Source organism: Moschus berezovskii, chromosome 25, assembly GCF_049115385.1.
Source record: "Moschus berezovskii isolate FMDL1 chromosome 25, NW_MosBer_1.0, whole genome shotgun sequence".
Classification (NCBI taxonomy): Eukaryota; Metazoa; Chordata; class Mammalia; order Artiodactyla; family Moschidae; genus Moschus; species Moschus berezovskii.
Genome location: NC_142484.1, coordinates 50,785,110 through 50,804,130, shown reverse-complemented (window position 1 = coordinate 50,804,130; position 19,021 = coordinate 50,785,110). Strand labels below are relative to the sequence as shown.

The window sequence follows — 19,021 nt, the reverse complement described above, 5'->3', positions numbered from 1 at the left end:
TATGATTTCCTTAGTGTTGAATATTTAGGTTGTTTTCAGCTGTTCACTATTACACATAAGACTGTCAATGTACCTTTAGGTATAGAGTCTTTCTCTTCTGATGAACTATGGTATGCCCTTTTCTTAAGTTCACAAGAGCAGAATTATTGCTGTCAAGGTATAAATACCTTTATGGTCTTTGATTTGGGGTTGGCATACTGCAAGCAAAATGTAATAGTGTTACTGTACAGTCTTGACCCTAAAAGAACGGTAAATGATGGCATGGCTGCGACACTGGCAGACTGGCCTCCCAGCGTTTACTCTGCAGGAAGTTCAGGTCACTGTCTTGAGTATGACCTTTCATTTTCAGTCAGCTTCGGATCTTATATCTCAGTGGTGCATACCAGCAGCTTCCAATGTAGAAGGTCACACGACAAGGAATTAACCTCAAAGACTGATTAAAATGTTACCGTAGAATATACTAGTGCCCTTTGCAGTTTATGACATTTGTGTCAATTAACCTTCTAAAAGACAAATATATTTTTAAAAGGCATTTGCAAGCAAAATAATATTTTATTGAAAATTCAGAAGTTACAGTACTTCTTAAGACATTTTTTCATATTATAAAGAAAAATAAGTTAAAAGAAATATAATTGACTCAAGTGCACTGATATGTAGTTTTCACTCAAACAACATCATTTCAAGAAACAAAACTCCACAGCTTAATTTATTCACGGTACAAGCATGTGTTTTCCTATTTGTTATCATGAAAACTCTAAAGCAATCATTTTCAGGGTGCTCTTTCAACACACATCTGTCTGGATCCAATTTAAATGGCGAATTTATGTTAATATATAACACAGACTACTGGAATGTATATATGTGGATACATCAGAACTAGGTAACCTTGATATATAATTTTAAGAATGAGAGTGATTTGTCATTTCATTTTATCCTAGGGCAATAAATAACATTTCTAAAGCATGTTTTCTTATCTCCTAGGTCAGAACCAATAACTTTGAGAATGGTGTTTAGCCTAGAGAGCACCAGTGGCATAAATAAGATTATGGTTAACCATACTGCCGAAGTGTTAGTTATTACAGTCAGCTGTTTAATGTTAGGAAGTATCTTGTTATACCTTTTAGATCAAAGTCTCTCAAATTGTTTTATGAAGGGGAGCTAAGTGAGGCAAAAAGATTAAAATACTCATTTTTGTTTTTACCAAGTTACTTTCTCAACAGAAAATATTCACTGAGCCACTGGTATCAGTTAAATAATTTTATTTACTACTTCTATTAGCTCTGTTATGTATCTTCTCCATTTCAAATGAAGAAATGAGGGGCTACACATTATTAGCAAACAAATGCACTTCTCAGCTGCTGTTCTGACCTCTCTGGCATGTCAGTCCCAGAGGAGATGTCACAGGTAAGCTACAGTAAAGCATGTCCACAGCTGGACATGTCACTGATGTAGAACTTCAATTAATATCCCAATTAATATCTGTATAGCACTTTACAGTAGGGAGCTTTTCTACAACTACTACAAAAATAATGAAATTAGGCCACATTAGCACATGCATATTGCATAAAACACTTAGAAAAATGTCAAGTGCATCACACAGACAAGAGGCAGAAATCATTTCAACAGAGAATCCAGAGGACAGGATTAAAACATAACGTGGCATTTGCTAACATAGTATGTTTTTCATTTGGTAACACTATACAAATTGGTCTTTAAGAAAAACTAGGTCTTGTTTCTTCACTTGTGGAGAAACCATGCCATTCGGGGAAAAGCAGATCCTTTGATAAAAAAGAAAGAAAGATCTGAGAGCCAGTGTTTTGATAAGCTGACTCTGAAACTGGAGAAACCCTTTTGGCTGAAAAGGAACAGAGGTGACTGCCTTAGCTCTGAGGTTTTCAGAGGTGAATCAAGTTTTCCTTTCTCTTCCCCATTCCAGTAGTAGAGGTCATAAGACACCTGGTTGGCTTTCCAAAGGTGTTTTACTGTGGTGGCAGATGAAATGCTGAAGTCATTTTAGCCAGAATGCAATGGACCAAAGATACTGGATAAAAAATCTGCCAGGTGCGATCACTCTCATTTTTTCAGGTCCCCAAATAAAATCAATAGCTGGTTTGATCAAAGTATCTTCTCTAATAACATTCAGAAAATGTTATGACTCATTAAAAATAATTTTCAGAGGAAAAATATTGCCTGATTTTTTTTTTTTGCAAATGAAATAAATCATCAAAACTCCTTATATAGAGTGCATTTACATCTACAGAGTGTTTCTTGTAAAGAAATAAAACTATTCTCCCCCTCTTTCTTTCCTCATTTCAACTTGACTCTGAAAATATACTCAACATTTGTTCACTGAAATTAAAATTTATACACTGCTATGATCAACCATTTGATATTTCACGAAAGTTGATAAATTTCATAAAGAAAATAAACAAAGGCAAAACTACAAAAATAAAATTTCACACAGACTAGAAATATTATGAGACAGCTGACAAAAAATCTAATAGTGCTTTGTATTAAATAATAGTTTTCAAGTCACTTTATACCAAGTTCAGTTCAGTTCAGTTCAGTCGCTCAGTCGTGTCCGACTCTCCGCGACCCCATGAATCACAGCACGCCAGGCCTCCCTGTCCATCACCAACTCCCGGAGTACACTCAAACTCATGTCCACAGAGTCGGTGATGCCATCCAGCCATCTCATTCTCCGTCGTCCCCTTCTCCTCCCGCCCCAAGTTACATATCTTAAAAAAAATACCTAATTTACTCTTATATTCAAGATTATATAACATTAGCTTCAATGGCAATTACTTTTCCTACAATTTCTTCCACATTTTCCCAGCATGACTAAAGGTTCAACATAACAGATCTGACATAAAAGTGTCATAAAAATTATTGGTGATTCTTGATGCAAATGTTTTTTTTAAAAGTTTTGATGCTGATGAATTTGTACCAAAACAAAGTTTCTGATATACCTTTAGGATTATGCTCGACTCTATGATGTAAGCAAAAAATACTTGAACTGACATTTACATACAAGAATAGAGAATATATACACTGCAGCGATCTTGGTGATATCTTTCACCAACCCGACTAAAAAATTCAGTGAGTTTTAAATCTTTTTTTAAATCAAGATTCTCAATTTTAAATTTAACGATTTTCATCTTCCATGCTCACTGAGATTCTTTGTTTTGGTTAATAACTGGGCTTAAAAAACATGGAGGAATAGAATAGAATGTACTTCTCTGGAAGAAGCCTGGAGCTCTCAGGATTTAACAGTTTATTATTGTCTCAATTTTCCCTAGGCTTGATTCTGTTATTTTGCCCATGTGGAGCAATAGAAGGCTCTGATGAGGAAGGCCATGAGGCCAGAAAGAGGGCACAGGTCCTGCATCATGCCAGGTACCTGTTTTTTTGTCATTAGGAAAGATGGTACCTACAAACCTAGAAAGGAAGAAACAGTAAGGACAGCTAAAGCCACACACAGGACAGCTGGGCACCATCCACCTGCCAGAAGCTGACCAGCAAGGTGTCTCTACTGGTTCATTAAAGTGCTGCTTCTGCCCCACGGCTGTGCTGCAGGCTTTTCAGAGCTGTTTGCTCAGGTCACATGCACTTGGCAAACATCATATTAAACTGACTTAACACTAAAGTTGAACTGAACATAATTTCTTTTTCTAGGATGTGATGTGAAAGATAAAAAATCCTGGACCAGGAATCCAAAGATCAGGTTCTCTCAATCTCAAGCTGAGTGGTCTCAATCAAGTTAACTTTAACCATCCTGGGTATCTATTTCCACAGGTAAAAAAAAAACAAGGGAATTTGTACTCCACAACTTTTTAAAGTCTCTTTCAAATCTGGTTGAAACGCCAAGTCAGACTCTTGCACAGGTCCTCTTGATTTTCATTATGAAGATCAGCTAAAAACAGTTCTGTTTGGGGGATTTTCTGATGCTTACCTCATGGCTAATGAGGGTTTTCTAAACTTCCAAAGGGTAAACATAAGTATCTGGCTCTCTAATAAAAACACAATTGAGATATTTCTATACTAACATGAAGTATACTTTGAAATTCATTAGGGTGGTAGATTTTAGTTACCTATACCTTCTTCTTTAATTCGCTCAATGCTGAAACCCTGTTCTCTCCTCAACCAGGTGACAAAAGAATAGCATGGAGGTAAAAGACTGAATCTTGGTTGAATCATTTCTGACTGAAAGACAAGTAATAGAGTATTTCTTTAATTGTTTAACATTTTAATTTTTTCAATTTTCAAAACTAAAATTTTTGAAATTGCTGCTAATACTTAAAACCAAGAAATATGCTGTAGCTTATCAGTACTGCCAACGTGTCCTAGTGGTTCTTAAATCATTTCCAAACTGGAGACTCATACCTCTGCTCCTACTATTTCAAACCCGATGTAAAGCATGTCGAATTCAAATTTAAAGAGGGACCGTGTGGAGTGCTAGTGATAGCTTTGGGAGAAGGATAAATAATTTCTTCAACAGTTACATATGTCCCTAATAAGAAACCAACAACTCCAGTGAACACGATGGAAATGTTCTTCAGGACCATCCATATACTGTAGTTTTCCTTAGAGAACGTGAGAATTTCAACCAGGGGCGGCAGGATCAGGGCCAGCGTGCTGCTGCTCACAGCTCCCACGAAGGAGATCACAACGTCTAAACGAGGAATGAGGATCGCGCCGGCACCTAGAAAATTGAAAATACAAATTTTCCTTATGTAAATATCTAATACCTACATAAATACTCACTGCAGATACTTTCAATACATTAAAATTAACTGATGCAAGTAGGCACTACGAGCCTATTGCTTGCGGAAGCATCTGTCACGTTTTGTTCTGAGCTAAAAAGAAAACAAAGAAAGAAACCAAAACACTGAGTGATGGTCCTCAGACTTTGACTTATCAACAGGGTTTCTTACATAAAAAACTTTTGATTTTTGCTATGAAGTTTTGGGTAAAGAATGCATTTTCATTATTCTGCCATACAGCTCATTCTACAAAGCACAAAATCTGGGCTGGTATGGTATAAAAAAATGGTTAAATCAAAGAGAAGAGGTAACTATTTCTTACAGTAGAATTCCAATTAATAAAAATGGAAGAAACCATGGGGAAAAAACCATTATTAAGTAAACACCACAGTAATAACCGTTGCAGGAAAAGTCAATGAAGGATCCTAAAATTAATGGGCAAAGGCTCAGATGACAAAGAATTTGCCTGCAATGCAGGAGACTTGGGTTGGATCCCTGGGTCAGAAAATTCCCTGGAGAAGGAAATGGCAACTCACTCCAGTATTCCTGCTTGGAAAATCTGATGGATGGAGAAACCTGGCAGGCTATAGTCCATGGGTTTGCAGAGTCAGACACGACTGAGCAACTAACACTTTACACTATTTTTTTTTAGCACTAACTGTATAACAACAGGAAATACCTCTATTAAAAACTCATTAATTATAAAGGAAAAAACAGTACCTTTACTGTGGAGACACCTGACAGACACCACCTTAACCAAGTGATCAAAGTTAACTTCAGCAGTCATAAGCCGTAACGTGATGTACTGAGAAGTGCAAAGCATCAACTGTGGAATTCTTGTTAAAGATGCTTAACTTCAACCTAATCATAAGAAAGCATCACACAAGTCTACACTGAAGGAAATTCTACAAAATTACTGACACTTCAAAGATGTCAAGGTAAATAAAGACAAAAAAAAATAACTGTCAAGACTGGGGAAGACTAGTAGACTTGACAACTAAATTCAAGTGGGAAATTGAATTGGTTCCTGGATCAGAAAAAGGGTAACAGTGGAAAAAAACTGGTGAAATCAAAATGAGGTCTACAGATGAGTTCGCAGCATTTTATCGATGTTAATTTCCTGGCCTTAACAGTTGTATTGTGGTATGTAATCTGTTAACATTAGAAGAAACAGAGTAAAGGGTTTATGGTAATTCTACTTTCTTGTACAGCTTTTCTAAGCTATTTCAAAATGAAAAGTCAAAAAAAAAAATCTGCACCATTATTATCAGCAGGATTTTATGCCAAGCTATTGACAAGTTTTCTGCAAGTTTTGATCCAGCACTTTTTTGATCTCATCTTTATCTTACCAAAAGGTATCAACAGGTTTGCAAAAACTGAGGCATAGTCTTTCTCTGAATTGTCCTTAAGTGGTTCAGTGAATGGTTTGTGAAGGGTTGGAGCTGCCACCAGAGATAACAGCTAAGTTTGCTGGCACGAAGCTGTGACAGCTCCACCACTGCCGCAGCCAAGGACGGCTGCAACCACAGCGCCAGCTCTGAGGACTCTGATTGTGTATGTGTTGGTGTTCCTTTCCTTATCTTCAAAAGCTATCAGTTTTCTCACTAATCTTTGTCACCCTTCTATTTCTAACTTTACTTTCCTTTGCTTTTCTTTTTCCTGCGTGTTTGTCTCTTACTGAACTTTCTGTGTGTGGGGTGTGTGTGTATATATAATTTAACTCATGCTCTTTGTAATTAAGTTTCGAGTTTCTGGTCTACTGGTTTCTTTACTTCTTAACTGTTAGTTTATGGTTTCTCCCTCCCCATATTCTCTTTGTGGCTCTCAATGTTTTCCAGGAGGATGTGGCATTAATTTGGAACCACCACATTTCTTAGAACCACACACTACTACTTACCACTTTTTATTTAATTATTATGAAAGCTAAAATCCTAAAAAAGTTATTTTGAAATCATAAACATAGCTGCACTTCTACAAGACTGAAGTACAATAAATCTTCCTAAGTAAAATAATTGAATGTGAAGTTGGAACTCTAAACTAGAAATACTTTATAAAGTGAATCCTTGTTTAATGGATGTGCGCTATATCATTTTAACATTTCTCTCAAAGAAAGTATAAAGCATAACTCTCAATCACAACAGAATGTTTAAAAATCCATTGGCTTTTATCCATTTTGTGATAAAATACTTATAGTAGATGGCAGTATTTAAAAGTACAACCAGACCAACATGACGACCACCTTGTCATCTAAAGAGCCTTTCATTTTGGAGTCTATTTTTTGTTATTAATGTTTTCCAATAGGCCAAGTTGTTATGAGTAAATCAAGTGAAGTGTTGTTGGAAAAGCATCTGGAGAAACACTATAGTATTTTAGAATTTATTCATTCAGACTAAAATTCCATTTACCAAATGCTTCTAAATCATGAAATTTATCAATTAGATAAAATCATTCTTTAAATGTTATATAACCAATATATATTTGCTAGTAAAAATGGCTTGAAATGTTATTTGATAATGTACTAACATTCTCTACTAAGAGAAGAAAGTGAAATATATATACTTCAGGCAACTCTGACATAGAAGAACTCAAAAATAGTAAGTCAAAGAATAGCTTGGATAAGGATAGTTTATTCACTACAAATTACAAATATTCACTACAGGATTACTATAAATATGCTGCCCTTTGTCATTTACAGACAGTTATTATGAATATATCTAGTAAGTACTAATTAATCTTATTCAGTATTTCCAAAAACTATATTATAGAGGAAAAGAATGTATCCTTAAGGTACAAAGTTGCCTCTGACATGGAAAAAAAAAAGCAATGGCAAAAAAGGTCCATTTTCTTGCATCCTAATGGTAAAAGCAGATATAGCAGAGAAAAAAATAAAATGCTTGATATTATAACATCAACAACACTCTAGCATGTAAATCTTTTTTAAAACTTATTTATTTTTAGTTTTGGTTGCGCTGGGTCTTCATTACCGCACACAGGCTTTCTCTAGTTGCAGCACGCAAACCTAAATTGCACGAACAGTGAATGATCCTCTCCATACACCTACTGACTCTAAGACAGAGTACTAGGGCACAAATGGTACTTATTTTTAGCTACTGTGACAACTAACTTAAATGACTCTGGGACGTCCTCTTAGTATTCTACAAACTACCAAAGATATATGCTTTATGTAGTCATAGTTTACTAAAAGAAGAAAGCATAGTCTCAAATCCAAGGGCTTTTCAAATTAGAAACAGTGAAAGGATCAACGAATTGGAAAATAACAGAAATAAGTAGTATTTAACATATTTTGCAGGCTCAATTCAAACACGGGATCAAAATACTGGTTTGAAATCAAAATTTAGCAGCTTTTTCTACAGGCCTGCCTTTAAAATAAAAGGCATTTATTGCAGTCCAAGTGGCCTCTGGCCAGTTGCTAGTCACTCTTCTCTCTTACCTGTGTAATGCCTACCTAGTAAGGGTCTACAGGGAACATGCAGGAAGAGCCTGACCCATCCTTTCAAGCTTTTGATTCCATGAAGAAGATGCTGTGAAACGGCGATTCAACACTAAACGGAGACCTGGACATAACTAATACAACCCAAGCTGATGGTTGTATTAGTTACAACCATACTTTGCAGATCTGTCCTGCAGACGTGGACTCAGCACCTGGAACGGACTATGGGGCCTGAAACGCGCAAACCCAGCTGGGCCTCCACTCCCCCTGCTGCTGCTGCACAGCCTGCTCTACGGACAGGACAAGGTTCCGCCAGCTCTCCACACGCCCATCAGTAAAGAGTCCACCCTAGGACATTTGCAAGTGCTTTGGATAACGGATACAAAACAGGTCTGTCATGAAAATCAGTTGACTTTAACTTGGAAGGACGTGCCAAAGATTTAAATGAAGGTCAATGTCCAATGATGTGTCTCAATGAAGTAGAAGGGCATATGACATGGCCTGTGTTCTCTGTCCAAAGCATGCTGTAAATATAGCCCTCACATTTGGTTAAACGGGCTTCTCTATTTTTAACTAAAAGAAAGAAGCGACAAAGAAAAGGCTGCAACTCTCGGTGCTATGTACTCAGCCCTTGAGGAAAAGCCCTGGCTTGTGGGAATAAATTCCTGGTGGCAGAGGTGCAGTCTGGTCTGGACCACAGCAGACAGGGAGCTCAACATAACAGTAGCCAATGTGCAGAAGTGGGTGAAGTTATTAAAATTCAGTAGCTAACCTTAAAAGGAGACCTGCATTCAGAATAGAACTGCCTCACATCTCCTGATAAAAGGACTTTGCCTGAAATACGTCTTTTTATTTAGTACAGCTGTCAAAATGTCAATAAAAGTAATGTGTAAAGAATATTCTAAAACGTTTTAAAATAATTTTTTTCCTCCTGGGTGTTTCATTAGTCATTGGAGTATGGGTTTAATGACTTCATTCCTCAATGTGATTTCCCTTATTAGTTGACATATTTCATTTAAATAATTGCTTCAAAAAGTATGTCTTATCTGTTTTATCTACTTTGCCCAGCTTTGCTGTTTCTTTGAACAAAATATAACACACCCAATTCTTTAAATCTAGGCATAAGCTCTACCCCAAGGTGCTCAATGAAATTTACAGAGTTGCCCAGAATTTCTAGTTCTACCATTCTCTAACTTTGAATGGGCCAAGATAGTTACTCAAATCTTCTCTAGAATTTCCAAAGCTGCTTGTCCCCCAATCACCAGTCACCTCGTCCTTGGTATCATCCTAGGCAATCCCGTCAGACATTGGTGTGGCAATCATCTTTCTCTTTGCAATTATAATAAAAGTGGTGACAAAATGATAGTATTAACAGCAACTTCTAACCACTTTGTTCATATTTTTAAATGTCTTATCTTCACTTCATTGTTGAGAAAAGAAGGGCTCAGAGAAGACCCAGCAAGGAAGTGGGAGACCTGAGTTTTGAACCATCAGGTCACCATGACAGTGCTACACCAAACTAAAGGCCCCTCTCCGTGAGTCTCCATGATTAATTCTACCTTGTGGGGCATTTTATAATAGGAAACAATAAGAAGAGATTATACACACTCCTTCAAATAATAAGTAAAATAAGCCACTGAAATTGTTTAAGACCAAAACAGAACAAAACCCATTTGTACAGGTAATCATGGAAAGCTGAACTGTTAAATATATAAAAGTTAGCAGATATAAAAAACTTCAGGAAAACTAGAAAGCCAAAGCAAAATGTTATCAATGATATAAAGAATCACTTATGCATCTGATTTAAATATACTTATATTTCAATCATGAGTGATATTATTTTGAAAATAATAATTCAGTTACTTGTTTTACGTGTGATAGGATATGATTTATGATTTTCTTCTATATCAGTAGAATAACAGAATTTTAAACCAAAATGTATCCAGTTAGGTGAACAAAATTATTTCAAAAATATAAAAAATATACTTTAAGTAGTTTCATTAGAAGAAATTCAATAATAAAAATCATTATGATATAAGTGTGCAGTGATACAAGTAATAGTAACCAAGAAGGACCTTATTGCAAATTCATAGATTTGCTTCCATTTAGCATGAAATCTGGATGTGATCACAGGGATAATTATCTCTGCTGGAACATAGAACTGAATTGAATAGGTCACAAAGATGCCGAAGGAATACAGAATTTTCACTGATTGATATAACCTGTTAAAAATTTTCAAAATTTAGTCATTCTTTATTGCCAGCTTTACCAATATTTAACTAACCAATGAAATTATAAGACATTTAAAGTCTACAGCATGATGATTTGATATACATTGTGAAAGAATTCCCACAAACGGAATTAATTAACAAACACATCCATCACCTCATGTATTTGTCTATTTTTTTCTGTTTTGGTGAGAACACCGATTCTGCTCTCAGCACACTTCAATCATACAATACAGTAATATCAACCAAGTCACCACATTTTACATTAGATGCTCAGACCTTATTCATCTTTTAACCGAAAGCCTGTATCGTTTTACCAAACTCTTCTCTTTTCCCCCCTCTACCAGCCCCTGGCAAACACCAATCTATTCTCTGTTTATCTAAGTCATAATAAAAATAAAAGAAATAAAATGAAAATAACCAAAATAAAAAGAAAGTTAGATTCATATTAAGACAAAGTGCGTGAGCAAAAACGAGACAACATGCATGAACCTGGCGGGCATTATGCTAGGTGAATACACCAGGGAGAAAAAGACAGGTACTGCAAGATATCACTAACATGTCAAGATTATAAACAGTTTTCCTAAACAGCTGCCAAACAAGAAAGAATTCAATTAAATCTCCTTCTATAATGTATTCATCCTAGGAGTGAAGAAGAAGGAAGAAAGCTGAGTAGAAACAGATTTGAAAATACTACAAACGGCAAACTTAAGGAAAGAAGAGGGCCTTAGGGCTAGGAACAACACAAACTCACTATTAAAAAGACCTCAAGATATATTTCTCACCTTGATGTTTAAAGTTTAAACATAAATGGTCAAGCTACTGAAATGTACAAAATAACCAAAAGACTCCTGCTTCATATACTTTGATACATAATTGTGGAGAACTGAATATTCTTATCAGTTTATTATTACAGTCCTTTTTTCTAATTACCTTTTAACTTACATGTTTTTAAAATATGATTAACAATATATCTAAAAATATGTCACTATGCATATAGGTATAATAACTTTTCTATTGGTATAGAACAAATTACATAGGTTAAGAATCTGGTTATTATTAACACCACTCAGTAACATTAATTATATGTAATTACTATCATTTGATGTTACCCAGAGTAAAAACGGGAAATAAAATCATCACTATCTTTTTAGAAGCTGGCATATTTGTTAAGGATCCATCAAAGAGTAATACAGAAATCAGAGTGTTAAAGAGAAGCAATACAGTCTTTTAAAATCAACTATTCCGTTTTTATTTTTGTTTCAAGAACCCCTTAATTTCTACATTTCATATTAAAATTTCAAGTACTCTATTTTTCTATACTCAACTTTCCTACATGTTTATCAACCTTTGTTCTCATTTTGGTTTTAAGCATGTATCTGTGGTAATTGTCCATATGTACTAATCTTGGCCATATAAACTAACAGTTTCAGAAATGAGCAAACTGACTCTCAAAAGGATAAAAAACTTGATTAAAGTGATAGGGATTTGTCTGGAGGATATACAACAACATAAAACTTTTATTTTTCATTTTTTTTCATTGAAGGATAATTGCTTTACAGATTTCTTTTTTGCTTTCTGTTAAGTATCACCATGAATCAGCCATAGGTATACATACATCCCCTCCCTCTTGAATCTCCCTCCCATCTCTCTCTCTATCCCACCCCTCTAGTTTGATACAGAGCCCTGTTTGAGTTCCCTGAGACACACAGCAAATTCCCGTTGGCTGTCTATTTTACATACAGTAATGTAAGTTTCCGTGTTACTCTCTCCGTACATCTCACCCTCTCCTCCCCTCTCCCAGGTCCGTAAGTCTGTTCTCTATGTCTGTTTCTCCACTGCTGCCTTGCAAATAAATTCACTGGTACCATCTTTCTAGATTCCATATACATGTGCTGCTGCTGCTGCTGCTAAGTCACTTCAGTTGTGTCCGACTCTGTGCGACCCCACAGACGGCAGCCCACCAGGCTCCCTCATCCCTGGGATTCTCCAGGCAAGAACACTGGAGTGGGGTGCCATTGCCTTCTCCATACATGTGCTAGTATATGATATTTATCTTTCTCTTTCTGACTTACTTCACTCTGTATAATAGGCTCTAGGTTCATCCACCTTAATAGAACTGACTCAAATGTGTTCCTTTTTATGGCTAGGTAATATTCCATTGTGTGTATGTACCACAACTTCTTTATCTATTCATCTGTCGATGGACATCTAGGTTGCTTCCATGTTCTAACTATTGTACACAGTGCTACAATGAACATTGGGGTACACGTGTCTTTTTCAATTTTGGTTTCCTCAGGGTATATGCTTAGGAGTGGGAATGCTTGGTCACATGGTGGTTTTATTCCTAGTTTTTTAAGGAATCTCCATACCATCTTCCATAGAGGCTTATTAACTTACATTCTCCTCAACAGTGCAAAAATATTCCCTTTTCTCCACACCTTCTCCAGCATTTATAGTTTGTAGACTTTTTGATGATGGCCATTCTGACCTGTGTGAGGTGATACCTCATTGTAGTTTTGATCGGCATTTCTCTAATAATGAGCGATGTTGAGCATCTTTTCATGTGTTTGTTGGCCATTTCTATGTCTTTTTTGGAGAAATGTCTGTTTAGGTCTTTTCCCCACTTTTTGACTGAGTTGTTTGTTTTTCTGGTATTGAGTTGTATGAGCTGCTTGTATATTTTGGAAATTAATTCTTTGTCAGTTGTTTCATTTGCTATTATTTTCTCCCATTCTGAGGGCTGTCTTTTCACCTTGTTTATATTTTCCTATGCTGTGAAAAAGCTTTTAAGTTTAATCAGGTCCCACTTGTTTACTTTTGTTTTTATTTCTGTTACTCTGGGAGGTAGGTCATAGAGGGTCTTGCTATGATTTATGTCATTGAGTGTTCTGCCTATGTTTTCCTCTACGAGTTTTATAGTTTCTGGTTTTACATTTACAACTTTAATCCATTTTGAGTTTATCTTTGTGTATGGTACTTAGAAGTGTTCTAATTTCATTCTTTTACATGTAGCTGTCCAGTTTTCCCAGCACCACTTATTGAAGAGGCTGTCTTTGCCCCATTGCATATTCTTGCCTCCTTTGTCAAAAATAAGGTACCCACAGGTGCATGGGTTTATTTCCGGGCTTTCTATCTCATTCCATTGGTCTATATTTCTGTTTTTGTGCCAGTACTATACTGTCTTGATGACTGTGGCTTTGTAGTATAATCTGCAGTCAGGAAGGTTGATTCCTCCAGCTCCATTCTTCTTTCTCAAGACTGCTTTGTATATTCAGGGTCTTTTGTGTTTCCACATGAATTGTGAAATCTTTTGTTCTAGTTCTGTGAAAAATGCCATTGGTAATTTGATAAGGATTGAACCTGTAGATTGCATTTGGCAGTATAGTCATTTTCACAATATTGATTCTTCCTATCCAGGAACATGGAATATCTGTTTATCTTTGATTTCTTTCATTAGTATCTTATAATTCTCTGTGTACAGTTCTTTTGTCCCCTTAGGTAAGTTCATTCCTAGATATTTTATTCTTTATGTTGCAATGGTGAATGGATGGGATTGATTCCTTAATTTCTCTTTCTGATTTTTCATTGTTAGTATATAGAAATGCAAGCAATTTCTGTGAATTGATTTTGTATCCTGCAATTTTGCTAAATTTACTGATTAGCTGTAGCAATTTTATGATAGTATCTTTAGGGTTTTCTATGTACAGTATCATGTCATCTGCAAACAGTGAGAGCCTTCTCTTTTCTGATCTGGATTCCTTTTATTTTTTTTCTTTTCTGATTGCTGTAGCTAGGATTTCCAGAACCATGTTGAGTAACAGTGGTGAAAGTGGGCACGTTTGTCTTGTTCCTGATCTTAGGGGGAATGCTTTCAGTTTTACACCATTGAAAATAATGTTTGCTGTAGGCTTATCATATATGGCCTTTACTATGTTGAGGTACGTTCCTTCCATGCCCATTTTTTGAAAAGTTTTAATCATAAATGGGCGCTGAATTTTGTCAAAGGATTTTTCTGCATTTATTGAGATTATCATATGGCTTTTATCTTTCAATTTGTTAATCTGGTATGTCACATTGATTTGCGTATAGTGAAGAATCCTTGCATCCCTGAAATAAACCCAACTTGATCACAGTGTATAAGCTTTTTAACCTGTCTTCAACAACATAAAACAACTTTTAAATAACAAATGGAACAACTTAAAAGGTATTTTAAAACTCAGTGTCAAAGTTCTTGAAAGTTAGAACATAGGTTCTATTCTCTGTATAACCACTCATGCACTTAGGAGGGGATAGACACTTATTAAATATTAGTTAAATTAATATTAATGATAAAAATGGGTGTGAATAGTAATTCTTGAAACTACATTTAATCAATATCACAAATAACAATACTTGAAAAATAAGATGACTCTTGCTTGAAAACAAAATCGGTTATACTGATAGCTAAGAAATGTAATATCTTGGTAAAGACCAGAAATAAATATATATTTTTTAAATAACTACTTTGCAGTCAATATATAGAATCAGATGATAGGGGAGAAAAACAACTAAATGTTCCAGTGAAAACACAAGTTTTGAAAACATTAGAGTTCAAAAATGACAAAGTTTCCCTTCTTTTCCCCATATTGGCTAATAAATCAACACTTAACCTAAACTTATCTATACAGATATGAATACTTATTTTTTTAAGTTAATCTGGGAAATAAGGGGCTGACTGATTCTCTCGAGGTTGAAAACAGAAGCTATTCTTGGAAATAATCTAACAATTCACTTTCCCTCTTGGACTTTTCATGATCCTCAAGAATCTCAAGTGTTCAGCTCTGTCAAGAAGTCTTTTTGAAAAACAGCTACAGTCCAGATCAAGAACTCACCCCATTCTAAGCTAAAAATAACTAAACAGGACAACTAACTATTTATTTAGTGATGCCATGGTTGGATATGGTATTACTGACTCGATGGACTGAGTTTGAGCACGCTCCAGGAGATGGGGAAGGACAGGGAAGCCTGGCGTGCTGCAGTCCACGGGGCCACAAAGAGTCAGACACGACCGAGCAGCTGAACAAGTGTTACCCAGTATTCACCACTAGACTGGATGCTTTAAACCGCGGGACGTTTGAGGAGCGTTCCCCAGAATGTAAGCAATATGAAGAGGACCTTCTCTGCTCGCTGCTGCATCTCTAATGCTTGGGAAAAGCTCCAAGTACATAAAACGCATACAGCAAGTATCCGCTAGATGACAGATGAATTTGATAGACGCCCTTCTTTTTTAACTTAATAATATTTTACTGTGATGAAAAAAGAAGACAGGCAGAAGAAAGGAAAGGCAGAGGTCATTTCAGCCAGGATTCCTAGATATAGGCAACTTTAATATTAGAAGAATATCATTAAGAATTTCTGAGGGTGAGAATGGAAGAAAGAGTTCAGAATATACAAATCTTCTTTATCCTGTTTCCTTATATTTCTCTACATCTTTATTTCCTGTGTCTCTTGGTGAGTCCATTCTTGCCTAAATATTTTCATCTTAGGTAACAAATTCCTCAGAGGTCAACTCCCAGATTTCTTGGAAGGATCAATTAAGACAGCTTGATTATCTGCCACTATTTTTCAGCTCTATTTCCCAGAATATTCAACCTCCTATTTCCTATATGCTATAAACAGGAATTCAGGCCTAAGATTCTTTTCTGTTTTGGGGGAATGTGAAGTCCCAGTTCATTTATCTAAATAAATTAAAATATCTACCCCACATCTACCCTGTTCTTACATGCTTCTCTCCTGTTTGAATTTTCCCTATCCAATGTGTGCTTCAAAAGGATTCCGAGAGATGGAAGAAGTCACTTCACTGCTTCTCAATGTCTGTTTCTCTGAAAACTTAACATACCCTTGATATCTCTTACAAGAAGAACGTCTGCTATTTGCGTTACTCTAGTGGACATCCTGGAAAAACACTGCCAAAACACCATTCAATTAAGACCAGCAGTTACAGGGGAAACACTTTTATACCCAGAATACTACCTAACGAACATTTACGAAGTGCTGAACAATGTGCATCACAAACCCAGAAATGCAGGTATCTGCCTGCAGGTGCCCATGGTTTAGCTCAGAACCCTGAATTCACTTGATTGCTTAGTCGCTCGGTTGTGTCTGACTCTGTGAGGCTCCTTGGACTGTAGCCTGCCAGGCTCCAAGAACACTGGAATCGGTTGCCATTTCCTCCTCCAAGGATCTTCCCGACCCAAGGATCGAACCCACATCTCCTGTGTCTTCTGCATTGCAAGAGGTTCTTTAACCCCTGAGCGATCGGGGAAGCCCAATTTACTTTATTATCATCTTTAAAATATACCCTTTACTTCAAAAGCTAAATGCACTACCTTAAACAATATCACTCATAACTAGTTTTAAAAGACGATGCCTCACTAAGATTGAAGGTAATAAGTAATTAATAACATGGAGTCACTCTAATCCATACTTGCTTTATTCTGGGACTGCTCTCTAATTCAACCTTTTCTTGTAGGGATACCCCACATGCGAAGACTTGACTCACTGGAAAAGACTCTGATGCTGGGAGGGATTGGGGGCAGGAGAAGGGGACGACGGAGAATGAGATGGCTGGATGGCATCACCGACTCAATGGACATGAGTTTGAGTGAACTCCGGGAGTCGGTGATGGACAGGGAGGCCTGGCGTGCTGTGATTCATGGGGTCACAAAGAGTCGGACACGACTGAGCGACTGAAGTGAACTGAACTGAACCCCACATGAACTCTGAGACTTTAAGTCAACATGGCATCAAAAGCCCTTTACAGTTTCTCATGGCTGGTAGCTGGATTCCCTAGGCTCCTGTGACAGTCATTGGCTTTCATATCTGAGGCAGGAATTAGGTGGGCTCCTGCTTACATTTGTTAGGACCAAAAAAAGAAAACAAGAAAAGGGCTTCAGGCTGGACACTCGACAGCTAGCCTGCTGTTTGCATTTCCTGAGACAGGAGATGGGGGGGCTCCAGATTATGTATTTACAACCAGCCTTCTCTTTGCACTTTGAAATAGAAATGACAACAGAAACAGGGAAAACAGCCAGGCTATGTCTTCTGTGGACACCTTAAGGTAACAGTCATGGCAGAAACAGGGAGGGCTAAACCCTGTTTGCGTAAAGGATCAAGAGGTGTTATCTTCCCCATCCTTGGGGCAAGGGAGACATTGAATATGTGCAGGAAAGCTCCTCGGGGTCAAAGGAGGGGCACCCCCATAGTATGTGATGCCAAGGCTGCCTTATAGTCCTCTGGGTTGGAATCCACACCAGAAAATGGATTCCGGCCCAGGACTGGCGGGCTACAGTCCACAGTGTTGCACATGCCTATGGGGAAGGGTCCTAGGGTAGGTCAGGTGTGGAAAAAGAAACCAGATAATTGGCCCAAAGAAAACAAAGACCCAGAAGAACGGCCCTGTATGAATGCCTTAACGGCCTCTTTGCAATGCTCCTCCGCGCTAAGGGGGACACCCCACCCCTTCCCTCTGGGTGTGCATCTCTGCCTCACTTCTATCTCAGCTACACAAACTTTCTCCATTCGGCCCTCCCACTTGCGATTGTGTTGTGTGTCTAATAATAAACTTTGTATCTCTTTTCCCAGTTTTTGCCTCCTTGAGGAATGCACTTCAATCGGGGCAAGAGGTTCTAGCCTCTAACTCTTGTTGATCTAGTGGCTAGTTTCATCCAGGCTCAGTTCAGTTCAGTTCAGTTCAGTCACTCAGTTGTGTCTGACTCTCTGCGACCCCATGAATCACAGCACGCCAGGCCTCCCTGTCCATCACCTCATCCCATTTCTGGGCAGGGAACTAAGATCTCGCTTCACATCAGCGCTCACTGCTGTCTCTCCAAGATCAATACCCAGCCAATAAAGAGTACACTACAAATGGCAACCCACTCCAGTATTCTTGCCTGGAGAATCCCAGGGATGGGGGAGCCTGGTGGGCTGCCGTCTATGGGGTCGCACAGAGTCGGACACGACTGAAGTGACTTAGCAGCAGCACACATTCTCTAAACTGCTCGGCCTACTGCCTGAAGCACAAGAAGGGGAAGGAAAAGGGGACTCATACATAGCAATTCAAGATAGGAATCTCTGAGATAACCCCATGATTATCCTAGTCCAAACTTCTCATTTTGGAAGATTATCATTATAAAAGACAACCGCCTTCTCTCCAGTATCCCTCAGCCATGGCTAGTATTTTAACTGTCCTGGTTGCAGAGAACTCGCTTCCCAATGCAGAAGATGTAAGAGACGGGATGGGGTGGGGGTGAGGGGCTTGATCACTAGGTTGGGAAGATCCCCTGGAGAAGGGTATGACAACACACTCCAGTATTCTTTCCACGGACAGAGAAGCCTGGTGGGCTATAGTCCATTGGGTCGCTAGGAGTCGGACATGACTGAAGCAAGTGAGCACACACGCACAGCTGCAGACCATAAAGACTGTAGGCCACAAAAGGCATGTCTGCACAAGAAGGTGTTACTCAACAGCAGTTCTCTAAAGGGGAGTATCTTGACTTGCTTTCCTGTTTTGTACAGATTTTTGCTTCCGAGGATAC

At 37.5% G+C, this 19,021-nt stretch overlaps 1 protein-coding gene across 2 annotated transcripts in view; it reads right to left on the bottom strand.

Annotated features, from left to right (window-relative positions):
- Positions 1-532: 532 nt before the first annotated feature.
- LOC148773946 (neutral amino acid uniporter 4-like) overlaps positions 533-19,021 on the bottom strand; it is a 32,525-nt gene continuing 14,036 nt past the window's right edge. For both annotated transcript variants that reach the window (XM_088832076.1, XM_088832077.1), the window contains 2 exons: positions 10,267-10,436; positions 533-4,702 (listed from right to left, as the gene is read on the bottom strand). In XM_088832076.1, the coding sequence (XP_088688202.1) occupies positions 4,395-4,702; positions 10,267-10,436 (478 nt within the window). In that variant the 3' untranslated portion in view covers positions 533-4,394. The remainder of the gene's footprint in view (positions 4,703-10,266; positions 10,437-19,021) is intronic.